Source organism: Cyprinus carpio, chromosome B16, assembly GCF_018340385.1.
Source record: "Cyprinus carpio isolate SPL01 chromosome B16, ASM1834038v1, whole genome shotgun sequence".
In the NCBI taxonomy this organism is placed as follows: domain Eukaryota; kingdom Metazoa; phylum Chordata; class Actinopteri; order Cypriniformes; family Cyprinidae; genus Cyprinus; species Cyprinus carpio.
The window spans coordinates 27,642,171-27,669,457 of record NC_056612.1 but is presented as its reverse complement, the minus strand read 5'-3'; the positions used below and the strand labels follow the sequence as shown (position 1 = coordinate 27,669,457).

The window sequence follows — 27,287 nt, the reverse complement described above, 5'->3', positions numbered from 1 at the left end:
TTGTAAACATTGTTCTGTAGGCAGAAACACACTGTATGTACGAAAAAAAAAAAAAAAAATGTAAAAAAAAAAAAAAACAGCGAAGTGCCTCAATATGACATGTTAAATATAACAACAGTGCTTTTCAAACTAAAACCACAGCAGAATACAAAATACCTTTTAATATTTTCATTTGCGGTTGCTGGTAAACAGGCACAGACACAATCTGCAGGCTTCAATGCTGCATGACAGATTTAAATATGGTTTAAATGTGCTAATAATAAAGCTTGGAGTAGGCAGAAAGATGATCGGAATAGCCAAAGTATTTCATAAACCAACATGCAATTTGTTCATTTCTAATTCAGCGCTGCAGATTCTGTGTGGGTCTGATTATACATGTTAAAACCATTCAGCCAACGTGTATGTGTGTGTCATGTCTGGCCAAAGCTTGTAGTTCAGATGCACAGAGGAGTGCTGTACGGACGGTCAGCCGTGTCTGGACATTATTCGGTCTGTATTCAGGTCCTGAACTTTTGCTGATGGTGTTTTGTCTCACATACGACAGTTAATCATTCCACAGTGTTTCATATTATACCATTAGAAACATACAGTTATGCCATCAATTGAAAAAAAACATAGACGTTACTACTAGATATACAATCTTGAGCACCAGCGGTCAGTTCTTTATGCACGAAATAATAATTTAACGATGGTTGGACTGTTGCATCCGGTTATTTTTAAAAAAATATATTGCATATAAATGCAAACAACATCAGCGTTTTTGTTTGAAGAGTTTTATCTAGAGTCAGTTTTTTTAAGCCATCAATGCATTAGATTGTTTTTTCATCAGATTTGGAGAAATGTAGCGTTGTATCACTTGCTCTGCAGTGAATGGGTGCCGTCAGAATGAGAGTCCAAACAGCTGATAAAAACCATCACAATAATCCACAGCACTCCAGTCCATCAGTTAACATCTGGGAGAAGACAAAAGATGAAACACATCCAGCATTAAGATGTTTTTAACTCAAATACATAGAGTCCATAATCCATAATAACACTTCCTCCAGTGAAAAAGTGTTCTGGTGTGAATCAGGAGAGAAATCTGCACAGATCAAATCATCTTAATTATGGATTTGTTTCAGCTTTTGTCTTCTCCAGATGTTAACTGATGGACTGGAGTGCTGTGGATTACTTGTGGATTATTGTGATGTTTTTATCAGCTGTTTGGACTCTCATTCTGACGGCACCCCATTCACTGCAGAGCATCCATTGCTGAGACACTGATGCAATGTTACATTTCTCCAAACCTGATGAAGAAACAAACTCATCCTAATCTCGGATGGTCTGAGGGTGAGCACATTTTCAGCAGGTTTTTATTTTTGGATGCATTATTTCTTTAAATTATGTGTAAATAAATCACGGGACTGATTCCCGGGGAATGCATGAGCTGATCAAATTTAAACTTGAAATGCAATGCGATTAGCTTTCGATAAAAGCATCTGCCAAATGCATTAAATATAAATGGAGTTGGAAAATGTGCAATCTTCGTTTTGTGTTGTTGTAACACAAGTTGTGGGATCATGGACTTGCACTGCGTTACTCAAGCATTTGCAAAGTATATTTCACGCCTGATTCTACTGCATCAAAATATTAATTTCATGTCAATATTCACAACAGATCATCAGCAAAACCTTCACTAGTAGAGCGTGCAATACTCTAGTCACTTGTCTTTCTCTTGCATCATCGTGTTTGTTAGGAACGTACCAGCTGGTGACGTCGGCGTTCGATGTAAACAGCGTTCCAGTTAACAGAAATACAACACTTACAGGAAGAGGAGCATAAACTCGATGTTATTCACAGAGAAAGACGTGCCCTCGGTGGAAGATGGGAAATCATTTGTGCTTTATAGAGTCGGGTTTGTCTTCTGTTGCGTGCACTGCTGGATGGAGAATCTCACATGGGTTTTTGTGGAGATTTTGAAACTTTCTTCTCGTATGAGTCGCCTGCGTGCTTGTATCCGGAGACGTATCCGGACTTATCTACCATCTCCACTCGCCCCGCCTTGCCCTTCCCGCGGCCCGTCTCGTCGAAACGCTCCTTGTGTGATCCGGTGAACTTGGTGGTGTCAGTCAAACGGGACACGGTTGGCGAAGCCACGGCTTTCTGCGAGTACAGGAACAAACTTATTAAAAATTACATTTTTTATGCTCACCAAGGCTGCATTTATTTGATCAAAAAATACAGTAAAATTTGGAAATATTATTCTAATTTAAAACAGCTGTTTTCTATATGAATATATCTTAAAATTTATTTTTTTCTGTGATGTGCGGCTGTATTTTCAGCATCATTACTCCAGTCTTCAGTGTCACATGATCTTCAGAAATCATTCTAATATGATGATTTGCTGCTCAAGAAACATTACTGATTATTATCAGTGTTTAAAACAGTTGTGCTGCACAATATTTTTTGTGGAAACCATGAAAAATGTTATTTTTCAGTATTTACAGATGAATAGAAAGTTCAAAAGAACAGCGTTTATTTAAAACAGAAATCTTTTGTAACATTATAAATGTCTCTACTCTCACTTTTGAACAATTCAATGCATCCTTGCTAAATAAAAATATTAATTTCTTTAAAAAAATCCTTTCGATGCCAAGCTTTTGAACTTTTATTTCTAAATATGAAGACATCATGAGCTCATACAGTATATAAATATTTATCAGCACTGTCCTATATTCCTCATTATTACATTTAGAAATCAGCAGATGGTTTAGTTATTTAAGTGTAAACACTATTCATTCCTATACATTTAAAACCAATAATTAAAGAAATAAGTGAGTATGATTTCATTTGTATCCACAAACTTTTTTGTGAGCCAAAACAGTTTGATCTAAAATATTTACTAACAAAAATATTTCAACAACAAATTCATGTTTTGGTTCTTTGATGTTGGTTAAGGGTCATATTAAATACATATTTTTCTTTTTTAGTGCCTTATTTTTATTATATTAATGAATTATTTGACATTTTATGATTTAATTAATTTTTAAGCTTTTCATCAACTCATGAAACCCCGGTTTACATTTATGCATTAATCAAACTTTTCTCCAAAGCGACTGAGAAAAGCAGGATACTATCAATGCTTATTAGTTTAGAGAAAGAACAGCACGTCTTATTTGTTTTTTGACGTGACTCCAGATATAACGGGCGACTTCCCTTCTATCATTCTGTAAACCTCTTGCGCGGCGTCCTCGCTGCTCTTATCTTTGAAGCGTTTCCCGGCGAGCTCCGCCAGCGCTTCTTTGAACTGGCTGTATGTAATAGTGCGCGCAGATTTGTTCCTAGAAAACAATGACAAACGGATGATAAACTCGTCAGAATATTTGGTGGCATCACATATAAGCACAGAGCAGAAACACACAAGACCTGATTAAAACATCTTCTGTAAACACACGAGAACTGCTTTGAGTGACACCGAAATTAAAATATCAAACATAATTAGCAGCTTGGATGCTGCGCTTCTGTGTTTTTAACATGAGGAGTAACACAGGGTCTGAACAACATGAGGGTCAGAAAATGATGCTTTTTGCAAGAAAAAAAGTCTACATCTTGGCCGGCCTGGGGGTGATTAAATTAACAGCCAATTCTCATTTTTAGGTGAACTGTCCCTTTAAGTTTGCGTGGTAAGTGCTTGGATAAGGCCTCTGAAAGTGTTGCGTGAGCAGAGAGCAGACGCAGTGTAAACACGAACACGTCCGCTCTGAGAGCCCCGGCATCACGGCTGTACAGCGTTTCACACTCTTTCATTTCAGAGAGAGAAATGCACTTCTAATCGTCTTTAAAAGAGAGGAAATGCTTCCCGTATCTGTAGTTGCTGCCATCAACCGCACGGTATTTGGTTTAACTTCAGGACGATAAACAGTTTTGGTACTGCATTTTGCTCGCCAAAATCAGCGTCCCAAAGCAGACCCAGTCGAGAAGGGCTGATTTATCCGGCCTTGAAGCAGGATTTGCATTATGACTCGCACTTACAGCGAATGCATTCGGCTCGTAAACGGCACATAGTAACACAAACAGCGTTCACCGTGGTGATCGAGAACCTGAATGAAAGCCCATAAAGTCTGTCGTCTCCCCCTGCTGTCATAGCAACAAGCTTCTTTGGCTTTGTGATCCTTCAGCGCTGCGACTGTTCCTGCTGCCTAACGTCAGCCGCTCTTCTCTCTACTATGTGCTTTCATATTTATACATATTCATAGAGACATAAACATATGCTGTTATTAACACATGAAAACATAAAACACAACCGCTCTGCATCATATTTGCTGAATAAAACCCAATATTTGTTTCTCATTTTGAGGTGCTGATTCCAAAAATATTTTTTTTTTCTTTTTTTTTTTCTTTTTTTTTACAAAATATGCATTTTGTAGCATTTCTGTTTTTGACAACCATTTTAAGGAAAAGTAGTCTTGATTTTGAAATGTATGATACATTTTGAATGCTACTTTTTGTCATTAAAGCCAAACCTTTCGTTATTTTGATAAGTGCATTAAAGCTGACACATACTGTAAATATAATTTGAATTATTTTTATAATTTCATAATAATAATTATTATTATAATTATTATTTTGTGGGGGTAAAAAAAACAATGTGATATGAAGGTTTCATTGATATTTTTGAATTCAGCATCATCAATTATGTAATATTAAATCAAATCATAGGAAGTTTTTTTGTGGATAATTTAATCAAAATGAAACAAGTTTATGATTAAAACAAGAACAAATATCTGCCAATGGGCTAAAAAAAATTAACTTGAAAGAGAAAAGTAATTTTTATTCTCCATTGACAGATATTTGTTTTTTTTTTAAGCATAAACTCACTTAATTTTTCTCAGAAAACAAGATTTATTTTCGTCAGTTTGCATCTCAACTGAATGTATCTTGATTTACGGATGTTTAAATGTGTATTGGAAAACAAATTAATTTTTTCGCAGTGCATGCAACAAGACTTTCTCCACTGATTTAAGACATTTTTAAGACCTTTATTTGTGGCAGGGAAAATTAAGACCTTTTAAAACCCCCAGACACACTAGTTTATGTCTATTTGTCTGTACTGTGGTACGTGCTGAATGGAGGAGTATTGTAATGTTTGCATTGCAGCTTTAAATGTGCCGTGACTTCATCAAGCATCATTAACATCAATCAGAGGAGTTTTAATCTTTCTTAATAGGTCAGAAAACACCTGAAAAGCATCAAACATTAGGCTAAAATAACTTACATTTTTGCTGCTTGCTTGCTTGCTTTAAAAGACCTGGAATATAACACAAGAGTTGTGTTTTTGGACTACAGTCATATTTCATGTTTTGTTTTTTTTGTTTATTTGTCCATGAAATAATAATGATGATGATGATGATGATAATAATAATAGCATAAAGGGTTGGACTGACTTCCTTTTTGCTTGCACTTTTCCTGTTAAATGTTAATGCATGCATTTGCTTCTTTCTGCCTCTCGTTTCTGCTCATCCACCTTGTTCTGACGCTGTCTAGCAGAATAATCTTTATTCTCGCTCAGTCGGGGTGAAGAATCTCTTCACTACTGCAGGCTTGAGAAAAGGCAGAGAATATCTTCTATGCATAAACACTACAAAGATTTTGATAAATTCATTCTCCTGTTTGAACAAACCAGCACTTTTATCTGAACATCTGAAGACTGGATCCCATCTGTTAACATGCACATATTGCATAACGCACAGATCAGTTAAGAAATGCAATTTTGTCCCTCAGCTGGAGAATTTGTCCTCTGACACAGCTTGATACAAGAGGCTGTATGATTTATGATTTAATATGACATGCACATGTGAGGGACGAATAAATACATGCATATGAATCTGTGACTCCCTGCTTGATTCGCATAACCTGACCTGAACCTGCTGTGTAAGAGTGACGCATTAAGAGGAGAATCAGATGCGAGTGAGTAAAAGTGGGTCAGATGACCAGATTTAAACCACATCTGAACGCGGCACAAATCAGATCTCATAGTGTTTTCGCCGTTTACGCGCATGCAACATCTGTGTTTATGTGTATGTGACGCACTGTGCCAGATGTCTGTGAGAAAATCCTACTGGTTGACAGTGTAATCACATCCTACCTAGACAGCACTGAGCATTTCAGGCACAAAGATTCGGACAAACTCAAAGACAGCATCGCATGCATGCTTCATAGGCAATGCAATCCCAGGATGCACTGCAACAAAGTCAAAGTGAGTGAATGCATGAACTGGATAAAAGTGTATGCTAAATGCAAGAATGTAAAATTTAAATGCACACTGAAAGAGCAGAAGATCAGATTTATAAGTGTGCATATCAAGTCATTAACTTTGCATCAAGAACAAAAAGAAAAAACAATTTATCCGTGTAGAATAAATATATAAAAAACAAACAAGCGAGCCCAGCCCAGATGAGAAAGAGTAATGCAAAAATAATATAATGCATTACTTTGCATAAAAACTAATGCGATTAGTGGATTTTTTGGGTTTTTTAGGGATTTTATAATTATTTTATTTCATTAATTTCTGGTCCTATGTTTTTTGTTGTTGTTGTGCACATGTTGACTGACTTGACTTTGGAGAAGACTATGTCCACGTCTGTGAGGGTGATGCTCTTGCCATCGATGACGCCGCAGTCTTTACACAGTTTGGACCAGTTCTTGCCGTTCATGTCTCTGCCGGTGGCTCGTGTGTCTCCGTGGATGGCGAAGCGGCGGAAGGACTCCTCCAGCGCGGTGATCTCCACAGGGGTTTTGGCTCCCGCTCCTCCGTCGCTCGTGCCGTTGGACGCGGAGGACAGGCGTTTGGCCGCGTGATCCTTCGGGTGCTCGCTGTGCGGCCGCATGGGTGAACTGTTGGGTATGGGGTGTTTGGCGGGTCTGAACTTTAAACTCCTCCATGTTGCTGGTTGAAGATAGAAGAATGTGAAGGTTAATGGTTAATATTAGGGATGCAACGATGCGCTCAACTCACGATTCGATTTACGGTTTTGATTTCGAGATTCGATTCAAGATTTTTTGTAACAAAATGAGATTTAACACAAATTATAAATTAAATGTGTCTTTTTATTATTGTTTGGACAAAATGCTGCACGTTCCTTTGTGAAACTGAAATATAACACTACAATAATATACTAATATAGATCTTGCATATTATTGCTCTTTTGTTGGTTTTGATTGCTTCTTTTGTCCTCATTTGTAAGTTGCTTTGGATAAAAGCGTCTGCTAAATGACAATTTAAATATAATGTAAATGTAAATAACAAAACTAAATTGAAAGTTTAAAACAAGCCTCAAGTCAAGAAAATAACACAATTAAAATAAATCTCTTCATGTAAACAAAATAAGGCTTTGATTCAGATTTCAGATTCACTCTCTGCCAGCAGGTGGCGCTTAAAGCGTTTCCTTGGTGACCGCTGTAAACGAAGCACTTATGAACACCGCAGCAGGTGACGCTTAAAGCGTTTCCTCGGTTACCGCTATAAACAAAGCACTTATGAACACTGCGGCAGGTGGAGCTTAAAGTGTTTCCTCGGTTACCGCTGTAAACAAAGCACTTATGAACACCGCAGCAGGTGGCGCTTAAAGCGTTTCCTCGGTTACCGCTGTAAACAAAGCACTTATGAACACTGCTGCAGGTGGCGCTTAAAGCGTTTCCTCGGTTACCGCTGTAAACAAAGCACTTATGAACACCGCTGCGGGTGGCGCTTAAAGCGTTTCCTCGGTTACCGCTGTAAACAAAGCACTTATGAACACCGCAACAGGTGGCGCGTAAAGCGTTTCCTCGGTTACCGCTGTAAACAAAGCACTTATGAACACTGCAGCAGTGGCGCTTAAATCGTTTCCTCGGTTACCACTGTAAACAAAGCAGCGCTGCACTTATGAACTTTAATATGCATTATACAGAGGCAAGATGAAAAGAAACAATACCATCTAAACTCTTCTAAAGACAGTAAGTTCCCCTCAGACACATTCATATAAACTCCTTACTGAATCGTGAATTGTTTAACATCAACCGATTTGAATCGTTACATATTTGAATCAATTTTCAACCGGCTAGCGGTTAATCATTACATCCCTAGTTAATATTGTTGCAAAAGTGTGTTTCTTCCTTGATTATAAATGACACATGATTTGATGGTATGTAATGCAAAGATACAATTAAGTGACACTTACTGTAAGTCATTAAGCTACATGCAAAAACATGCAACAGCTTTACAAAATTTTCAAATTCATGTTTACAAATACACAGCTTAGCTTAGCATCTCAAGTCTGACCTTTGCCCTCTGCTGGCCCTCCAGAGCTCTGATCCCACGTCAGTGTCGCTCGCTCCGAGTCGCTCCGAGTCTCTCTTGATGCAGCTGAAAACACAACAGGAGTTTTGTATTGAATCTGAGTATTAGCTGCTTAAAAGCAAAGAGCAAAGCAGCAATAACACGAATATCAGTGAACACGAGTGTTTTATAATCTGAAGCTGCTTTAATCTTTTATTCAAACATTATGAAGATGAGAACAACTGTTTCCTTCATGAGGTAACCGTTCACAATTAGACACAAACGCTCAGCATTACTCATTCACACCGGTTAGCTCATATTTAAAGCTTTCGCAAGAGCAAATGATCAAGATTAAGTGATTCGCAAGTCAAAATACAATCCAGATGATCTTATCTACTTTAACACTGCACGATTAAAATCAAACAGAAAGCAAAAGATGACGTTGTTCTTAAGAAATCAGTGCAGAAACATCTCAATCGTTCAAAACCACAAGTGCACAAAAAAATAAACACATCACACAGTCACTTCCTGTCTAAGTAGGCGGCACTTGGTCAGAATGACACGCAATGTGCTGGTGTCAAGCATCATGACTTGATTTCATTCCTGGGACTAACACCTTTTAGTATTTATAAATCGCTTAAACTACATCAGACGATGCTCACCTCTCAGAAGCTCCCATAATGCACTGCAGCAACCGCATTAGCCTTGTGATGTCATAGCAAAGCCGAAGTGAGGGTTACGTCACGCGTCAGGCTACAGGAGCTGGATCTGTCTTTATGGTCGCACAACAGAGCTCTGTAGGCCAAAGTGAACTCCTCGAGTTCAGTCAATGTACAAGAGGATCCTCAAAATCCACTTGAAGACGTCCCTATTGTGTTTTACTTGTCTTTCAACAGAGAACACTCTCAATAATGTCATTCAGCTCTATGGGCCCTTTGTGCGGTCCAGTGTACTACACACTCGTGACATCGCCACTATCTCTGAGTGAATAAACGATAACATTCTTATCTTTCTTGCTAAAACAAAGAGTGACCGTGAAACATGGGGGAATGCAAACATGCGATCAGTGCCAATGCAGATCTGATCTTTTGCTTTGCGTCCATTGAGTTGAAAATAATCACTATAATTGCATGAAGCATGTTTTATTTGTAAAGTATCTAAATCAATGTTTCATTTCAATAAATGATTATATTATTTGTGAGATAATGATATATATTATTACAATCAAATAACATACATGCAATAATCAGGCGTACATGAAATAATCCCAATATATAATATTTTTGTATATTAAATTGCACTGCAGATTTTTATCGTAATAATATAATATTTTATAAAGAAACCTTTACATCTTTCTACTGATTTATTATTATAGGCCCCCTGCTTTTTAACAGGTCATCCTGCATTTTTCTGTAAAATAAAATACATTATTATATTTATTCTTAAATACTTTATTTTTATTATGCAGTAAAACTGTAAGTGTAGTAATGTTAACAATAACAAGTTATTAATAAGTTATTATATAAAATATTAATAATAACAATAGTGATATTTGTAATTTAGTAATAACAATAATCATTATTATTAGTCATATTTTAATTTCTGCAGCCCTACTACAATTATTAAATATTAAATTTTACAATTGCAATCGCAATTTTTAACCAGACAAATTGCAATTAGACTTTCCCCAAAATCATGCAGCCCTATAAATGCATATAATTTATTAATACATTTGATCCCATCTTGAGATATATAACATTAATGTGATATACTGTAAAAGTGGCACTTTATATAGAAAGTATAACTGTCATATCAGTCCACAAAACATGTTTTCAAAAAATGAGTGTTGCTTTAAATACTCTCATGAACACACCCAGTCAATATCATTTCTGCAATCATTACCATCATAAAACAGCTAATAAACGAAGTCACAGTAACAGATTTCCTCATGTTTATTATATATGATGCATGTAAACACAAGTGTAATCTAAGCGAGTGTAATTTGAGTGATCAAGACAATAATGCTGCTGGAGGAGATTATGGGATGTTCACAGAAGAACACAGATAATGATGGAGTGTCAGAGAGGAGAAATGCTCGTTTACATTCACACAGACCTCAGGAGAATCTGTGATTGGTGGAGCGCATGATGACATGCATGCATTCGCCTTCTGGTCATGAGCTGCACAGATGAGAGCACACAATAAACTGACCTATTTTAAACAAAAAACCCTATTTATATCTGCCAAAAACTGGCATATTCAAGTGACATAAAACATTAAGAGGATATGATGTAAACAGGAAAATGTAAAGCGCAGGGAAACCTGAAGCCCTCAGGAGTTAACAGTACCGAATACATTACACAACACACATTTGATGGAATCGAGTTCACTAAAAAATGCAATAAAAACACGTTTCAGGGTTATTTTTATTAGTGTTTTTATTTTTATATATTCCTTTTTCATTTTTAAGTTTTATTAATTTCATCATTTTTAATAGTAAATTAACTTTTTTTTTTTTTAGAAAAATTATTTTATTTTTCTACATTTTCATTAGATTTTTGTTATTTATTTTATATATATAACTGAAACTGAAACTAAACCCTTGAAATATATTATGGGTTTAGTTTTAGTTTCAGTTTTAGTAAACTATAATAACCCTGAGTCATGATTGGTCTGTTCAAACTAAACCAATATGACAAAGAAGGAATGCATGAACTGGTAAAACACCTTGAAAGCGATGCAAGTTTCTGTGGATAAAAGTGCCTGCTAAATGCATAAATCTAAATCTTGACATCTTGAGCAGACAAACATGTCTCTTTTCACGTCCCTCAGATCACCCTGCTGCTGCTGATCAGGTCAGCTACATCTTTATTACGTCGTCTGTCGCCCGTCCAGTGACATTCACTCAATTATACAGACATGTGTCTTTCTCCAGCATGACAGAGTTTCTGCATACACTGACTCTGCAACAAAGCACTAATGATTCCAGCACACCTGGAGCTACGTGACATGTCAGATGTACACTACAGGCCTCGTCTCAGGGCTTCTCCTGTGAGCTTAAGGTCTGTTCTGGGTGTTGGGGTAATGTTGCTCGTCTGACACAACCTAAAAACTGAGAAATCTGGGCCACACTCACCGGACGGCTGCGTCCTCTGCTCAGCCGAAAATAATCTAGCAACATATGGACGAGACAACTGTGATAATGAGAGACCAAATGAAAAACCTCCAGCATTTCTCCTCCTCTGAACAACAGCACATTTTGTGGCATATGGACGAGACAACTGTGATAAAGACAGACAGACAGACAGACAGAACATAGATAGATAGATAGATAGAAGATATAGATAGATAGATAGATAGATAGACAGACAGACAGAAACAGACAGACAGACAGATAGATAGATAGATAGATAGATAGATTAGATAGATAGACAGACAGACAGACAGACAGACACACAGATAGATAGATAGATAGATAGATAAATAGATAGATAGATAGATAGATAGATAGATAGATAGAGACAGACAGACAGACAGACAGACAGAGATAGAGAGATAGATAGACAGACAGACAGACAGACAGACAGATAGATAGACAGACAGATAGATAATGATGAGATAGATAGATAGATAGATAGATAGATATAAGATAGATAGAGATAGATATAGATACAGACAGACAGACAGATATGACAGCCGACAGATAGATAGATAGATAGATAGATAGATAAGACAGACAGATGACAGAGATAGATAGATAGATAGACAGACAGATAGCTAGACAGACAGACAGATAGATAGACAGACAGATAGCTAGACAGACAGACAGATAGATAGATAGATAGATAGACAGACATAGACAGATAGACGACAGACAGACAGACAGACAGACGACGATAGATAGATGATGATAGACAATGGACAGATGACAGAGAGGATAGATAGATAGATAGATAGATAGATAGATAGATAGAAAGAAACACATAGACAGACAGACAGACAGACAGACAGACAGACAGACACAGACAGATAGACAGACAGAGAGATAGATAGATAGATACGATAGATAGATAGAAGGACGATAGATAGATAGACAGATAGATAGATAGACAGAGACAGATAGACAGACAGACAGATGGATAGATAGATAGATAGATAGATAGATAGATAGATAGATAGATAGATAGACACAGACAGACAGACAGACAGACAGACAGATAGATAGATGATAGATAGATAGACAGAGAGATAGCTTATAGATAGATAGATAGATAGATAGATAGATAGATAGATTCAGATAGATAGATAGATAGATAGACAGACAGACAGATAGATAGATGATATATAGATAGACAAGACAGACGATAGGACAGACAGACAGACAACAGACAGACAGATAGACAGATAGATCTACAGACAGATAGATAGATAGATGATAGATAGATAGATCAGATAGACTGTATGAATATCACAGATAGAGAGAGCGAGCGAGAGAGAGAGAGCGAGAGAGCGAGTGAGAGAGAGAGAGAGAGAAAGAGAGAGAGATGATAATTGGACGTAGACAGACATATAGATGGATAGATTGATGGATGTAGAGACGGATAAATACACATGGATGGACGCACAGATGGATGGACAGACGTATAGACAGATAATCATCTGTATTTTGAGTTCTGTATTTTAAACGTTCGTTCCGCTCCGCGGGTGTTTATGTAATCGCTCCATACATCAGCAGCATCACAGTTATATAAACTCAGCAGAGCATCATGAACAAACACGTGATCTTTGTTATTGTCATGAACGCTGTGTGCAACAATCCCGACAAACACAACAAAACCAGCACGGAGTTACGCAACGAAGCAAAAATGAAAGTAAATCAAACCGACTTCCGTGACAGCGATCAATAATCAAGCGCGAAATCGGCTCGGTTTGTTTCTGAGGTAAAATGACAAACACACAAACGCGCTCGTGATCAATCACGCAATATTTCAGCTTCAAAACGCGATTAAATCGGACGCTATGAGGACACCGCGCCGCTCTAACGGACAAAGCACAGTCTTACCTGAATGACGCCTCTTTCTTTTTCTTCTTTCTGTCAGTATCTAGAGAAACATGTTTGTGTTAGACATCCGCGGGAATGAGAGGCGCGGGACGACGCGACGCTCGCTGCGATCCGCGCGTGAATGTGCGCTGTGCTGCTGAGCGCGCGCCTGAGGACGATCAGACGCCGCGCGGTGATTGGCTGCCCACTCGAGTTCACTTAAGAACAATTTTTTATTATTATTAATAAATAACTACGTTTTACAATGAGCAAATATACATTTAAAAACACCAACTACAAATAAAAAAAAATAATAATAAAAATAATAATTTATATATCGGCCTGTTCAAAGTCTCCGTCAACCTTGTTACCACTTAACTATTTAAAAAAGTAGCCTAGTTAATTATTCACAATGTCATAGAGTGGAAGAGTCCAAACTCATTACGATTGACACTAAACATGCTTATATACAAACATTAAAATGAGTGAAACTACAGGAAGAGAATGTTTTCAGTAATGTTTTTCTCAAAGGGAATATCTGTTTCCTCTCACAGTAATCAAGATGAAGCCTGTTAATGCTGGAATGCAGGAAAGATGAGTGATTAAACAGCAGCTCTGATGTCTGAGTGTCCTGCAGCATGCATCTCCTCACAGGGATTGAGAATAAAGCCTAAAATCCACCGAATGTTACACAACTAGGGTTCTGGACCAGGATTACATAATAGACCCTCGGGATAATATAAGGGAGACCAGGACTATGTGTCACACTTCTCAGTTTGTGCCAGGATTTTCAGACTTTCAAAAAAATTAAAATTAATTAAAAATAAATCAATAAATAAAATAATTCAATAAATGTGGTGATACTGGAGGACAGAATTCAGAAAAATGCATCAAACACACCACACACATCTACAAGCCTTTATTTCACAATATAAAAATAGCAAATAAAATTCATTCATTAATCTTATAGTTGCAACGGTGTCGTGACGTTGTTTGCATTTCGTTATTATAAATCATCTTAAAATAAACCAGCTGTACAATGTAAACAACATACTGTGTGTTGTTGAAAGAGAACTTTAATTTAAATTAGTGAGAGTGCATATCTGTATAAGACCGTTTCTGCCACAGAATGAGAAACAAATGCAACTTCTTATCTCACAATTCTGAGTTTATATCATACAGTTCTGATTTATTTATTTATTTTTTATTAATTTTTTTGTGGTGTACATATACATATATATTAGTTTGATTATGAATTAGTTTATTAATATATAATATATTTTATTTTTTATTTTTTTTTTTTTTTTTTTTTTTAAGTGTATGTAGTGTTGTAAGTTGTTGATTTTTTTAGTTTTTGTTTTCTGTGTGATTATTTTTTTTGTGCAAACAAATAAAAATGTTTATTCTATAAAAAAAATTGTGCTTCTCAATTAACATGCTACTAAGTGTCTCAAACAAAGCATTCATTAAAATATATTCAATAAACCATATGCAATATTGATGAATCCAGAGATACGTTCTTTCTCATCGCCTACTTATATATCCTCACCTTTCTCAGTAAGGAGATATATATATATATATATATTAAGGCTGGTAAGTGATTAAATTTTTTTCAATCTAATTAATTACACGATGTGGCGATTAATTAATCTAACTACAATTTAATCACACATAAAATTATAGGCTGAGAAATTACTCCCCAAAGATAATTTAAAGTAATTTTTGTGTAAAGCATCAAAAGGACATTACAAAAAGTAGCTTCAGCAAGAAATATTTCGTTTGATAAAATGTATTACATATACTCTTTTGGACCATGAGGGTGAGTAAATGATGACACAACTGTCATTTTTGGATGGATGAACTATACTTTTAATAATTTTTTTATTAATTTGATTATTATTATTATGTAAATATGAAATTATTTCTTTAATGAAATGATATTGTAAATAATAAACTAAAACTGCCAGTAGGTGGTGGTAAATGTCTTAATTGTTAAATCATCGAGTCATTTATTCTTTCATGTGATTCGTTCAAATTACTGATTCATTCATGAGTGAACTAAACGGTTCTTTATGAATGGTTCATTGAATCATTAGGCTTGTTCGACTTGATCACCATCAGCTCGATCGGTGTGTGACGTCACAGTACCGCGAGAGCGACAGAGAACAGACGCCTCTTTCTGCTTTTGAATCGCTCTCGCGGTACTTTGACGTCGCTCTGTGCAGAAATAATTCACCCGATTCGTTCAAAACCTGCATTAAGAAATGAGACGAACAGTTCTGTTTGTCTTTATATTCTCATTGGCAAACTTGAGCAAAACAGACAACACTGTGTCTAAAATAACACGCTATTACCTTCTTATTTACTCAACTGTTGTATAAGATCGGTATCACATTTGCACTCGTGTGATATATTGCTTAACTATATGATGTAAATATGAGACAAAAACTCAAACAGGGGCATTTTTGCCTCATATCTTGAATTTTAGGGACATTCTAACTGCGTTCTCTACGCTCTATCACACATTAAGTTGTTGCTCTGCCTCATATTTGTCATCAGTCATCTTTATGAAATGTAAGATGACCCACGTGGGTCTGCCATAGAATAAAAGTGCATTAATAATTTTAATTACGTTATATTTAACCATAATTAATTCATCTAATAATGCATACATTACCAGCCCCCTATATATATATATATATATATATATATATATATATATATATACTGTATATATACATCCTTACTGAAGTCGGTCAATCAGGTTTTAGGCAGATCTTTCTGTGTGCATCAGTTTGAGAGTTTTGACTCATGGCGTCTGCTCTTTGAACCCTAAATACTGCGTCTGCGCCTCCGTCATCAGCTGCTGATGAACCACGGCTGCGTCCATGATGGAGCTCCCCAGCGGGTCCTGGACGATCGGCCTTCCCTCCGCAGGCTTCTCCACGCTTCGTCCCGGGGCTTGAGGCTTCTCCATCCCGCTGAGGTTCCAGCCCACAGGAAGTGACATCACAGGCTCACCTACCAGCAGCAGACAGAAGGACAGTCAGGTGCGTCTGCAGGTAAACACGAGTCAGAAAGCACTGCAGCTTTACCTGCGATCATCTGCGCTGGTGATCCATTCACTTCCTCCAACTGAAAAGACAAATATCTGATAAAACAGCCCATGTTTAATTATATCAAATGATACTTTTTGGCACTGAATGTCTTATTTATTCTCATTTAGCTATTAGTTCAAAAGATACATTTAATGCAGTCATTATAATAAATAATACTAAATTAAATAACACTGCATCGATTGTAAATTTAATATATATTATTAATAATAAATAATAAGTTAATTTATTAATAAATAGTATTTACAAGTTATCATTAAAAGTTATTTATTAATAATAGTACAAGTTTAAAAATGTAAAAATGTAATTTATTTATAATATTCATTAATATTTTGCACTAGCTTTTATTTCTATAATTTATTTAATTAAATTTTATGTTTTATTGTTTTATGTGTTTTTGTTATTTTTTATTTTTTGTTGTTTTTATATACTGTATATTTCTATTATTTATACATTTTTTCTCATTAATTTTTTTTGTTTTAGTTTTAGTACTTAAACATTTTTTCAGTTAGTTGCAAATGCTATTTTTTTTTACTATTATTTTGCTTATGTTTAAGTGGAATTTTTAGTTTTATTTAAAATTCTAAAAATGTAACAAGGCAACATTTTAACACTTTCTTAGTTTTTCATATAATATTTATATTTTATTTCAGCTTTACTTAAATTACTGAACATGTTTTTATAGGGTTAGTTTTAGTTTTTTAATTTTACTTCAACTTATACCTTTTTTTTTTCTTTTCATTTAGTGGCCAAGGCTAAATTTCTCATTTTCACTTAAGTTTTTTTTAATTAAAATTTTTCATCTAATATTCATATTTTATGTGCCTTTAGTTTTTGGTTAACAAAGCAACACTGATTCAGTACTGACTATGTTGCACAAATCTCTGATGCCTTTATATGCTGTCTAGATAGGCAGCTCACTATGTTCTGGAGCAGGAAGCTGGTCTGATTACCTCAGCACAGATGGGTTCTGGCAGTCGACCCGATGTTTGTCCTCTGTCTTCCAGTTTAAAAGTACTAGGAAAGAAGCAGCAGAGCATCTGAAATGATTGCCAAAGAAAATATCTAAGCATTACCTATCTGTCTTAAAGCTTACCAAGACCTGCTGGAGAGCGGTGCGTCACAGTTCACAGGGGACTCCAGCGGCCCGAGACTCTGGGAGGAAGACAAGACACAGAAGCAGCTGAAGTCTGTGCAAATGTGCATGATGTTAATGGGTGCAACCTTGTTTTGATCTGAATCAAAGCATATAAAGAGTCCAAAACGTCCTCTTATCCTACGAGATGAGATGACTGAACATCCTGAGCATGAGAAGAAAGTGCCGCACAATCCGTGATTAAACCATATTTTGCTTCAGTTATCTAGCGTTTTGTTGCAAGATTTTATTTATTCTTTATATCAATATTCATTCCTATTCTGAATGACCTTGTAGCTTGGTTAAACTTTTGGCCACACCTGAACTGAAAAAAAAAAACTTGAAATCCATGAAACTGTATTTAGCATTAATTTTAATACAAAATATATATTTTTTCCCCTCCATTAATTATTTAGTGTTTTGTTGTATATGCACTGAGAGATTTGTAATTATTTTATTTTATATCTGTTATGTATATGTTTTGCATGATGAGTGTGTTGTACCTGTTCAGTTTTTTTTTTTTTTTAGCAATATTCAATTTATTTCACAATAATTTTAATGATACATATGGTTTCAAAATAGCTATACAGAAAATGCATGTTTTAAATATTATAATTATTAAATATTAAAAATAAATTAAAAAATAAATGTAACAAATAAATAATTAATAAATTAATTAAAAAATTAAAATTATAAAATTAAAATAATTATATATATAATATTTATATTAATAAATATTGTAATATTATAAAATATTACATTTTACTTTGTACAATTCCTTTTAATAAATAAGTTGATTTATTAATAATTTAACTATTATAGCATTTATTTATATGAATTATGAATTAGCTTTCAGCTTAGTTTAACATCCTAAAATTAATTCAATTAAAAAAAAAGAATAATAATAATATTTATTTAGCATACATTTTAATACAAACAATTTTCTCCCATGCAAAGAAGTTTTTTCAGTATTATTTAATTAACTTCCATTTAAATGAATTGTTTATTTGTATAGTGCTTTTAATAAAATACACCATTTCAAAGCAATGATTTATTAATAAATATGCAAGCTTTTGGCCACACCTGAACTGAAAAGAAATCCATGCTGTATATTTTGCATAAATTTGAATGCTAAATATTTTTTTTTATCCCTATGCAAAGGAGTTATTTAGTGTTTGGTTGAAGTTGCATTGCATGAGTTGTAGTTTATTGTTTTACTGTGTTTACTGTGTTTATGGTCTGTACCTGTGCGGTGGCTGTGTTAGACGGCAGCGCCGGAGGAACCTGCTCTTTCTCTTTAGGGTTCGGAGACTGACGCTTCCTGACGATGTACTCGTAAGTGCTGATGCCCTGAGACACTGAGACACAACACAGAGTCAACACAAGCTGCTATCTGTCTTTAAAAGTGGATAACGCTGGGCTCAGACTCACGTAAGTACACGTGGAAGCACAGTAAGTGGCAGAGCAGTAAGAGAGCAGCCAGAGCCAGCAGCACGGTGATGAAGGCCAGCGCCAGAAGACCGATGGAGCTCGTCTCTAAAGGAGCCGCCGGCAGGAAAACCAGCCACGTGCCATTGCCTTTCACAGCTGCCAGAGAAATTACAAACCAGAACATGAGAAATTAGAGCTAACTATCTAACACAGCATTTTTTCTTGTTTTCCTGTGCAAATATCTCTCTAAATAATATTCTTTAATCAAGACACATTTACTTGGAAAGCAAAATTATGTTTTCCAAAAAAAAAAAAAATTAAAATTAAGCAAGTTTATATCTGCCAATGGGGTAAGAAAAATACATTTATAGCAGCTATAGCAGATTTTTTCAGTTTTTAAATAAAATTACTAAAAAAATAAAGCTAGAAAATAAAAAAATGGCAAATCACATAAAATTTGTAAAATATGAAAGGTTTTTAAACAAATTAAACTAGAAATATAAAAAGGCTAATTCAAAATATTAATAAATACTATAATAGTATGTAAACAATACTAAAATAACACTGAATTTTTAGATATTTACTATTGTTTTCTGAAAAATACATTAAAATACAGTTAATTTGTGAATAAAACAAAAAAAATGGGGTAAGAACAAAAACTTTAAACCAATAGCAGATGTAACAGATTGTCTTGTTTTTATCTGAAATAAATATAAATAAACCTACTGTAAATTAAAAAAATAAATAGAAAACTAATAAAAATGAACAGGTAAAATGAATCAAATTGTAAAAGTTTTAAACAAACTGAAAACTAAAAATATAAAAATTAAAGCTAAAATTAATCAAACTGAAATGTGATGAATGTTAGATATTTTGTCTTGTTTTCTGAAAACTGTATTAAAATTAAGCAAGTTTATGCTTGAAACAAGAAAAATTAATATCAGCTAATGAAGTAAGAAAAATAAACTTAAATAAACTTCAACCAATGGCAGATTTTTCTTGTTTTAAGCAGAAATTTGCATAATTTAAAGTTTTTTTTTTTTTTTAAACTATCAATATTTTTCTTGTTTTAAGCAGAAATTTGCTTAATTTAGATTTAGATTTAGATTTAAACAAGAATATATATTTATTAGGTAATTTATTTTATTTAATTAATTTTTTTTGCAGTGTAGAAAGTGAGAAGTTACATGTCTTCAATATTTCAGATTTTTGATATTTTTAATGAAGTATCTTCTGCTCACCAAGGCTGCATTTATTTGATCAAAAATACAGTAAAAATTGTGAAAAATTATTAAAATCTAAGATATCTTCTTTCTTTGTGAATATCTATTAAACTGTAATTTATTTCTGTGATGCACAGCTGTATTTTCAGCATCATTACTCCAGTCTTCAGTGTCACATGATCTTCAGAAATCATTCTAATATGATGATTTGCTGCTCAAGAAACATTTCTGATTATTATCAATGTTGAAAACAGTTGTGCTGCACAATATTTTTGAGGAAATTGTGATACATTTTATTTTTCATGATTCACAGATGAACAGAAAGTTCAAAAGAACATTATAAATGTCTTTATTGTCACTTTTGATCAATTCAATGCATCCTTGATGAATAAAAGTATGAATTTCTTGCGCTGATGAACTGGAATTGAGTCCAGAGACACGGCAGGTCTTACTCTGAAACTGTGGCGCGGTGCGCAGGACAGAAGGGTTCACATAGTGCTCGATGAAGACAAACAAGACCACAAGAACAAGGAGGATCATCCCAATGACAGCAGACGAGATGCTTATGAAAAAGAACCTGGGAAAAACATGCGATTCCTATATGAACATTCAGCCACTGTCAAACAAAAACATGCAAATGCTGCTTCTACATCTGTGTTATCAGATGTCACTTCTGCTCACCAGTAGTTCCTTCCTCCCACACAGTTATTCAGCCATTTGCAGTGATGGTCGAAGTCTGCGATGCATTTGTTGCAGGTGCTGCAGTGTTTGGCTTTAGGTCCGCTGTGAACAGAGAAGATGATTATTCACTGAAGCGAATGGTTCCGACGTTTGTCTGGACAGAAGACACATCTATATAAGAGCTAGAGCTGTGTGCCATTCACAGATGAACTGAGAATTTCACATTCTAATTCGAGGTTGAAAACATGGAAACATTAAAATCGAACGTTGTTGTTGTCAACTAAAACTAACATTTTTGTTGATTAAAATGAAGCTGAAATAAAGCGAGATATACAGTAAATATTTGATGGTGAAGAATGCACAGAAAATGTAGAAATACTGAAATAAATGTTTGAGTTGACTTCCTCAAATTACTAAAACTGAAATAAAAATCAAGCTAAATAGAAATAAAAAAACAAAGAAAATTACAAAAGTCCATAATAAAATTGCTGTAACTTAAACAAATTAAAATGAAAACTGAAAATATATTTAAAAAATGGTAATTCAAAATATTAATAATTACTATTATTATGTAAATAATGCTAAAATGACACTGAAATTAAAATAAACTTCTGTAACATTGGATGAAACACTTTTTTTTTTAAATGACTAGAATTATTAGAAATGTTGCCTTGGCTACTAACTGAAATAAAAATGTAAATTGAAGTTGAAAATTAATAAACTAAAAATAAATATAGATAAAAAATAAAGCTGAATAGAAAAAAATACTAATAAAAATGACAAAAGCACATAACAAAATTACTAAAACTTTAAAGAAAATAAAATGGAAACCAAAAATACGAGGGCTAGTTCAAAGTTTTAGTACATTACTACATTATTATGTAAGTAGAACTAAAATAAGACTAAAATTGAATAAAACTGCCTTTAGTTTCTATTCTATTCTATTCTGAAAAAAAAAAATTAAAATTAAGCAAGTTTATACCTAGACCACAAAAAATATCTGCCAGTGGGGTAAGAAAATTAAAGTTTATGACTAAGTAATTAAAATTTTTTGAATGTGGGGTGTTTAAAATAAATTTAATTAAAAATATTATTAAGCTTGTTTAAGTTAAAAATATTTATTATTGTATTTGTATGTTAATAATATTAAAATAAATTTTATTTTTTTTATTTTTTTTTTTTTTTTTTAATTTGTGCTTAAAAACAATTATAACAATAAACTTAAATAAATTTAAACCCATAGCAGATGTAGCAGATCACTTTATTTTTAACTGAAATAAATACAAATAAACCTACTGTAAATAGACAAAAACCTAAATAGAAAAAGACAACTAATAAAAATGAACAGGTAAAAAGTTTCAAACAAACTGAAAACTAAAGATATAAAAATTAAATCTAATTCATAATTTTAAAAAATACTATAATAATTTATAAATAATAACACTGAAATGTCATGAATGTTATAATATTTTGTCTGGTTTTCTATAAAATATGTATAAATGTATAAAATAACACTAAAATTGAATAAAACTGCTTACAGTTTCTATTCTATACTGAAATCTGAAAATATATCAAATAAAAGCTAATTCAAAATATTACTAAATACCACAATGGTATAGTTAATAAAACTGAAATAACAGTGAAATGGAATGAAAGTGTATTTTATATTATATTATACACTGAAAACTAAAAGTAAAAGAAAAAAAGGAAAAAAAAAGAAAGCTCAAAATATTACTAAATGGTATATAAATAATACTGAAATAACAGTGAAAAGGAACAAAACTGCCGTAAGTGTAGTTTATATCATATTATATTTATATTTAAAAGCAAGGCTGGCAAAATACACAGAAATATTCCTCTTCCTGTCCTTCCAGTTTACACTCACGGATTAAAAGGAAGCAGGAAGCAAATTCAATTCTAAATTTCCTCAACTCTGATCTATATGTTATTTTTACATTTAGTCATTTAGTCATTTAGCAGATATGAGGACAATGTAATAATGTTTTTATAAAGTGATGCGCAGGAAGCAAATTTGAATTCTAATGTTTCTTCAGCTATGATCTTTTTCCCCTGTAGTGGGTGTTGTCAAACACAGGCATGGGGCTGGAGTAATCCTTCCTCCTCCGAACGCTCAGATCCGCGGGGTCGATGGTCACCGCCGCCACGTGAGTCACCAGATGAAGAACAAACGCCATGCCGATCACCTACACGTCACGTGTGAAGGTTCAACAACAGATCTCGGTTCATTCGACTCGCTCTCAGCTAAACACTGCGGACATCAGAGACACTGACTGCTCCTTACACTGATTCAGATGAATCTTTTTGATTCATTTGAATCATTTGTTCATGAATTGGACAAACTGATCATGTTCTACACTATACTTGAGTTTCTAGATAATGCAACAGATATATTGTCTGTTTATGACCTTTCAGTACATTCAGTTATTTTTGCACCTGTGTTCAGGAAACCCTCGTTATTTTGGCAATGCAGTGTGGTGAAAAAAAGTACACACTTCTGCTTAGTATATTTGGATTTTAATGGAAACTAAAAAATCCAAAACTGAAAATTTAAAAACTCAAAATATTAATAAATATTACAGTAGTATATAAATAATACTAAAATATAATTGAAATGGAATGAAACTGCTGTGTTATTATATTACATTATAGTATATTATATATAAAATATATAAAAGTAGAAATTAAATAAAACTAGACAGAAATATAAAAAATGACAAAAGCACAACAAAATCATTAAACTAAAATTAAAATAAAAATGTTATGTATATTATATTATATTATATTATATTATATTATATTATATTATATTATAAACCAAAAATTTATAAAAATAAAAGATAATTCAAACTATTAATAAATACTACAATAGTATAAAAATAATCCTAAAATATAATTGAAATGGGAATGAAACTGCTGTGTTATTGTAATATATTATATTATATTATATTATATATATAATATATAAAAAATAAGTAGAAATATAATAAAAATAAACAGAAATATAAAAAATAAAAAATGGAAGCGCAACAAAATCACATAAACTTAAACTAAAATTAAAATAAAAATGTTATTATATTATATTATATTATATTATGTTGTATTATATTATATTTTAATATTATTATTTTATATTATATTATATTATATTATGTTAAAAAAATAAAAGTATAATTAAATATATTATTATTTAATATATTAGTATATAATTAATTATTATATATAATTGAAATGGGAATGAAACTGCTGTGTTATTATATTATATTATATTATATTATATTATATTATATTATATTATATTATATTATATATAAAATGTATATAAAAAGTGGAAATTAAATAAAACTAAACAGAAATATAAAAAATAAAAATACATTAAAAAATGTTATGTATATTATATTGTATTATATTATATTATATTATATCATAAACCAAAAATGTATCAAAATATATATATTTTTTAACTATTCATAAATACTACAATAGTATATAAATAATAATGGTGGCCTTCATTATTTAGGCAATGCAATGTTCACAATTCTGCTAAGTATAATCAGATTTTTATGGCAGAACTGAATGTAAACAATGGCAGTACTCTGTAAAAATAAGATAATTCAACTTAAAAACAGTTTTCTGCCTACATTTTTTAAAGAATAATCAAATTGGCTGTAATTTCAACTCGTTTTTTAAATCTTCTCTAGTTGAAAAAAATAAAGTTGAAACTGGTTAAATTATTCTGAAGAATCTGACACCATGACCACATGATGTTTTACAGTGTGTTTTGTGATTAGTGAAATGTTAGTGTTTTTGTGGGTTGTTTGTAAAGGATACGGCGTACGCTGCAAAGCTCCACGGCGCCGGCAGAAGAGGCACGTAGATGCCGAAGCCAACGATGGCCATGAAGCTGTAGACGAGCCACGCGACGAGCTGGAAGCCGTGCAGAGGCAGAGACCAGCCGTTGATCCTGGAGTGAAGCGGCGGAGAGAACAGCTCGTTTCTGCTGTCGGCGCTCTGCGGAGCTGTTCGTCTGCGGTGACGCCCGAAGCAGTTCAGCTGCAAACACACAATACAGCTAGAGCATCTGGACCACAAAACCAGTCATAAATGAGCTTTCCATTGATGTGTGGTTTGTTAGGACAATAGGATACAACTATTTGAAAATCTGGAATCTGAGGGTGCAAAAAAAAATTCTAAATATTAAGAAAATCATCTTTAAAGTTGTTCAAATGAATTCTTAGCAATGCATATTACTAATCAAAAATTAAGTTTTTGATATATTTACAGTAGGAAATTTACAAAATATCTTCATGGAACATGATCTTTACTTAATATCCTAATGATTTTTGGCATAAAAGAGAAATTTATAATTTTGACCCATACAATGTATTGTTGTCTATTGCTACAAATATACCCCAGAGACTTAAGACTGCTTTTGTGCTCCAGGGTCACATTTGAAAAAAACAGCATTGTTCTGTAATCTATGCATGAAAGGCTACATAATTGTGCTTCGAGTCTCTTGAACCAGAACAATGTCACATTTTAAAGGACTCTGCCTGACATCATCATGTTGGCTTGACAAAGCTGCTTATGTTACAGCTTCTTTCCAAAATCTCCAACCTGAGACCAAAACGTCGAAACACAACTCCTACACTAAGATTTACTTTGAAACAAACGGCTAGTGAATTTCACAAAGAAACGGCAAGGAACACATTCAGTTAAGTGAGAAGTTCAGGCCTATTCCAACTTTGGTTTATTTACAACTTCGAAAAATTATGTTTACACTGTAAGGCTTTCTGCCTCTAATCTTATAAAATCCAGTTTATCCTGTGATTTAATTTAACCCTGTCTGTGTATCTATCTAGCTGTTGCTTAGCAGCAATAAAACACATTAGCAACTGCCTAGAAACCACTTAGCAACACCCTATCACCTTATCAACCAGCATCAGCATCAACAAGAGCACCTTAGCAACAACTTCCAAGCAGCGTTTAATTATATTATACTATATACTGAAAACTGAAAATATAAAAATAAAAGCTAATTCTAAAGATTAATAGAATGGTATATACATAATACTGAAATAACATTGAATTGAATGAAACTGCTTTAAGTGTAGTTTGTATTATATATATAATATAATATACTTACATTATAGTTAAAAAGTAAGGGTGGTAATTAATCTAGAAATGCCATCTGATTAACCAATACAGAAAAATTCACTAAAACTAATACTAGACATCAGTAATTGCCTAGAAACCTCTCTTAGCAACCACTTTATCAATCACTCAGCCAACTAGAACACCTTAGCAACGATTTGCATCCAGTGTTTTAATATTTAATTACAACTAAAACCATTTGAAATCATTATCGTTAACTGAAATAAGGCTGAAATAAAATAAAAAAACGAAAACTTAAAAAAGCCAGAAATTAAGTAAATGTTGCCTTGATAACAAACTGATATACATATACTTAAGCTGAAGTACTAAAATGACTTAAACATAAATAAAAATAAAAATAAAAATCAATTAAAGCTATATAGAAATATAAAAAACTAATAAGAATGTCCCGAGTTCGAACCCCGCCCCCCTCTGTCTCCCACTTCCTTTCAGCAAATACTATAATGTAACAATATTAAAACAACACTTTTTGCAACACCATAGCAACCACGTAAGGGTTTATTAACCCTTAATAATCCTCAGATTTCCCTTGTTCTGTCTTCAAGCACAAGGTGGAGTCCTGCCGAGCTGTACACGAACAGAAGGGTTGTGTTGCCTAGCAAGTGTCATCATAAATACAACCCGAAGAAGCTCTGAGAGACTCAAACATGAGTGAAAACAGTCTAATAATGAGTAACCTACACAAAACCAATGCACTTGAGTTATTATGAACAACAACGTTAACTATTACCTTTTCGCACAGAATAAAACCAGTGCTACTTTATTTAACTTTTAATACCCGTGTATAGAAATATAATAAAAATCAAGCATGACTAAAAAGCCACTCACATTCGTCATTGAACAGCTTCCAGCTGTTTTCTCATGAAAAACATCTGCTGTTGATCATATGCATCTCTTGGATACAGTTTGCTGATCCATTGATTTCTTCATCATCTCCTTCACAGTCCACTGTACAGCCATAATCCAGTCTAAAGGCGTTCAATATCCTATTTTAAGCCTTAAATATCTCACGTGCCATATCAACTCCTTAAAATATTAATCATTCGTCATTAAACAGGATAAAATATCTTCCCACGGGAGCGGCGGTGCGCATCTGACTTCAGTCGCACTCGGCGAAAGCGTAGCTGTTGAATATTAATGATGTCATGCGTACGTCACGCTAAGGAGCCTTCCA

The 27,287-nt window shown here is 33.5% G+C and overlaps 2 protein-coding genes, 1 long non-coding RNA gene and 1 pseudogene across 3 annotated transcripts in view; all 4 read right to left on the bottom strand.

Annotated features, from left to right (window-relative positions):
* LOC109051680 (fatty acid-binding protein 10-A, liver basic) overlaps positions 1-27,287 on the bottom strand; it is a 677,383-nt gene that overhangs the window by 524,375 nt on the left and 125,721 nt on the right. The window lies entirely within an intron of this gene.
* Positions 1,258-6,921, bottom strand: LOC109060359 (annotated as a pseudogene).
* LOC122140057 lies at positions 8,296-13,686 on the bottom strand. Its single transcript, XR_006156782.1, has 2 exons — positions 13,356-13,686; positions 8,296-8,380 (listed from the first exon to the last, which is right to left on the bottom strand). It is a non-coding gene; the product is annotated as an uncharacterized LOC122140057 (long non-coding RNA).
* zdhhc11 (zinc finger DHHC-type containing 11) lies at positions 16,065-27,231 on the bottom strand. The gene is given in 11 exon segments (XM_042741797.1): positions 16,065-16,355; positions 16,430-16,469; positions 17,404-17,467; positions 17,547-17,605; positions 18,831-18,943; positions 19,017-19,172; positions 20,692-20,816; positions 20,921-21,038; positions 22,905-23,124; positions 24,770-24,991; positions 26,942-27,231. Coding segments are annotated over 11 exon segments (1,338 nt in total). The 5' UTR covers positions 26,951-27,231; the 3' UTR covers positions 16,065-16,143.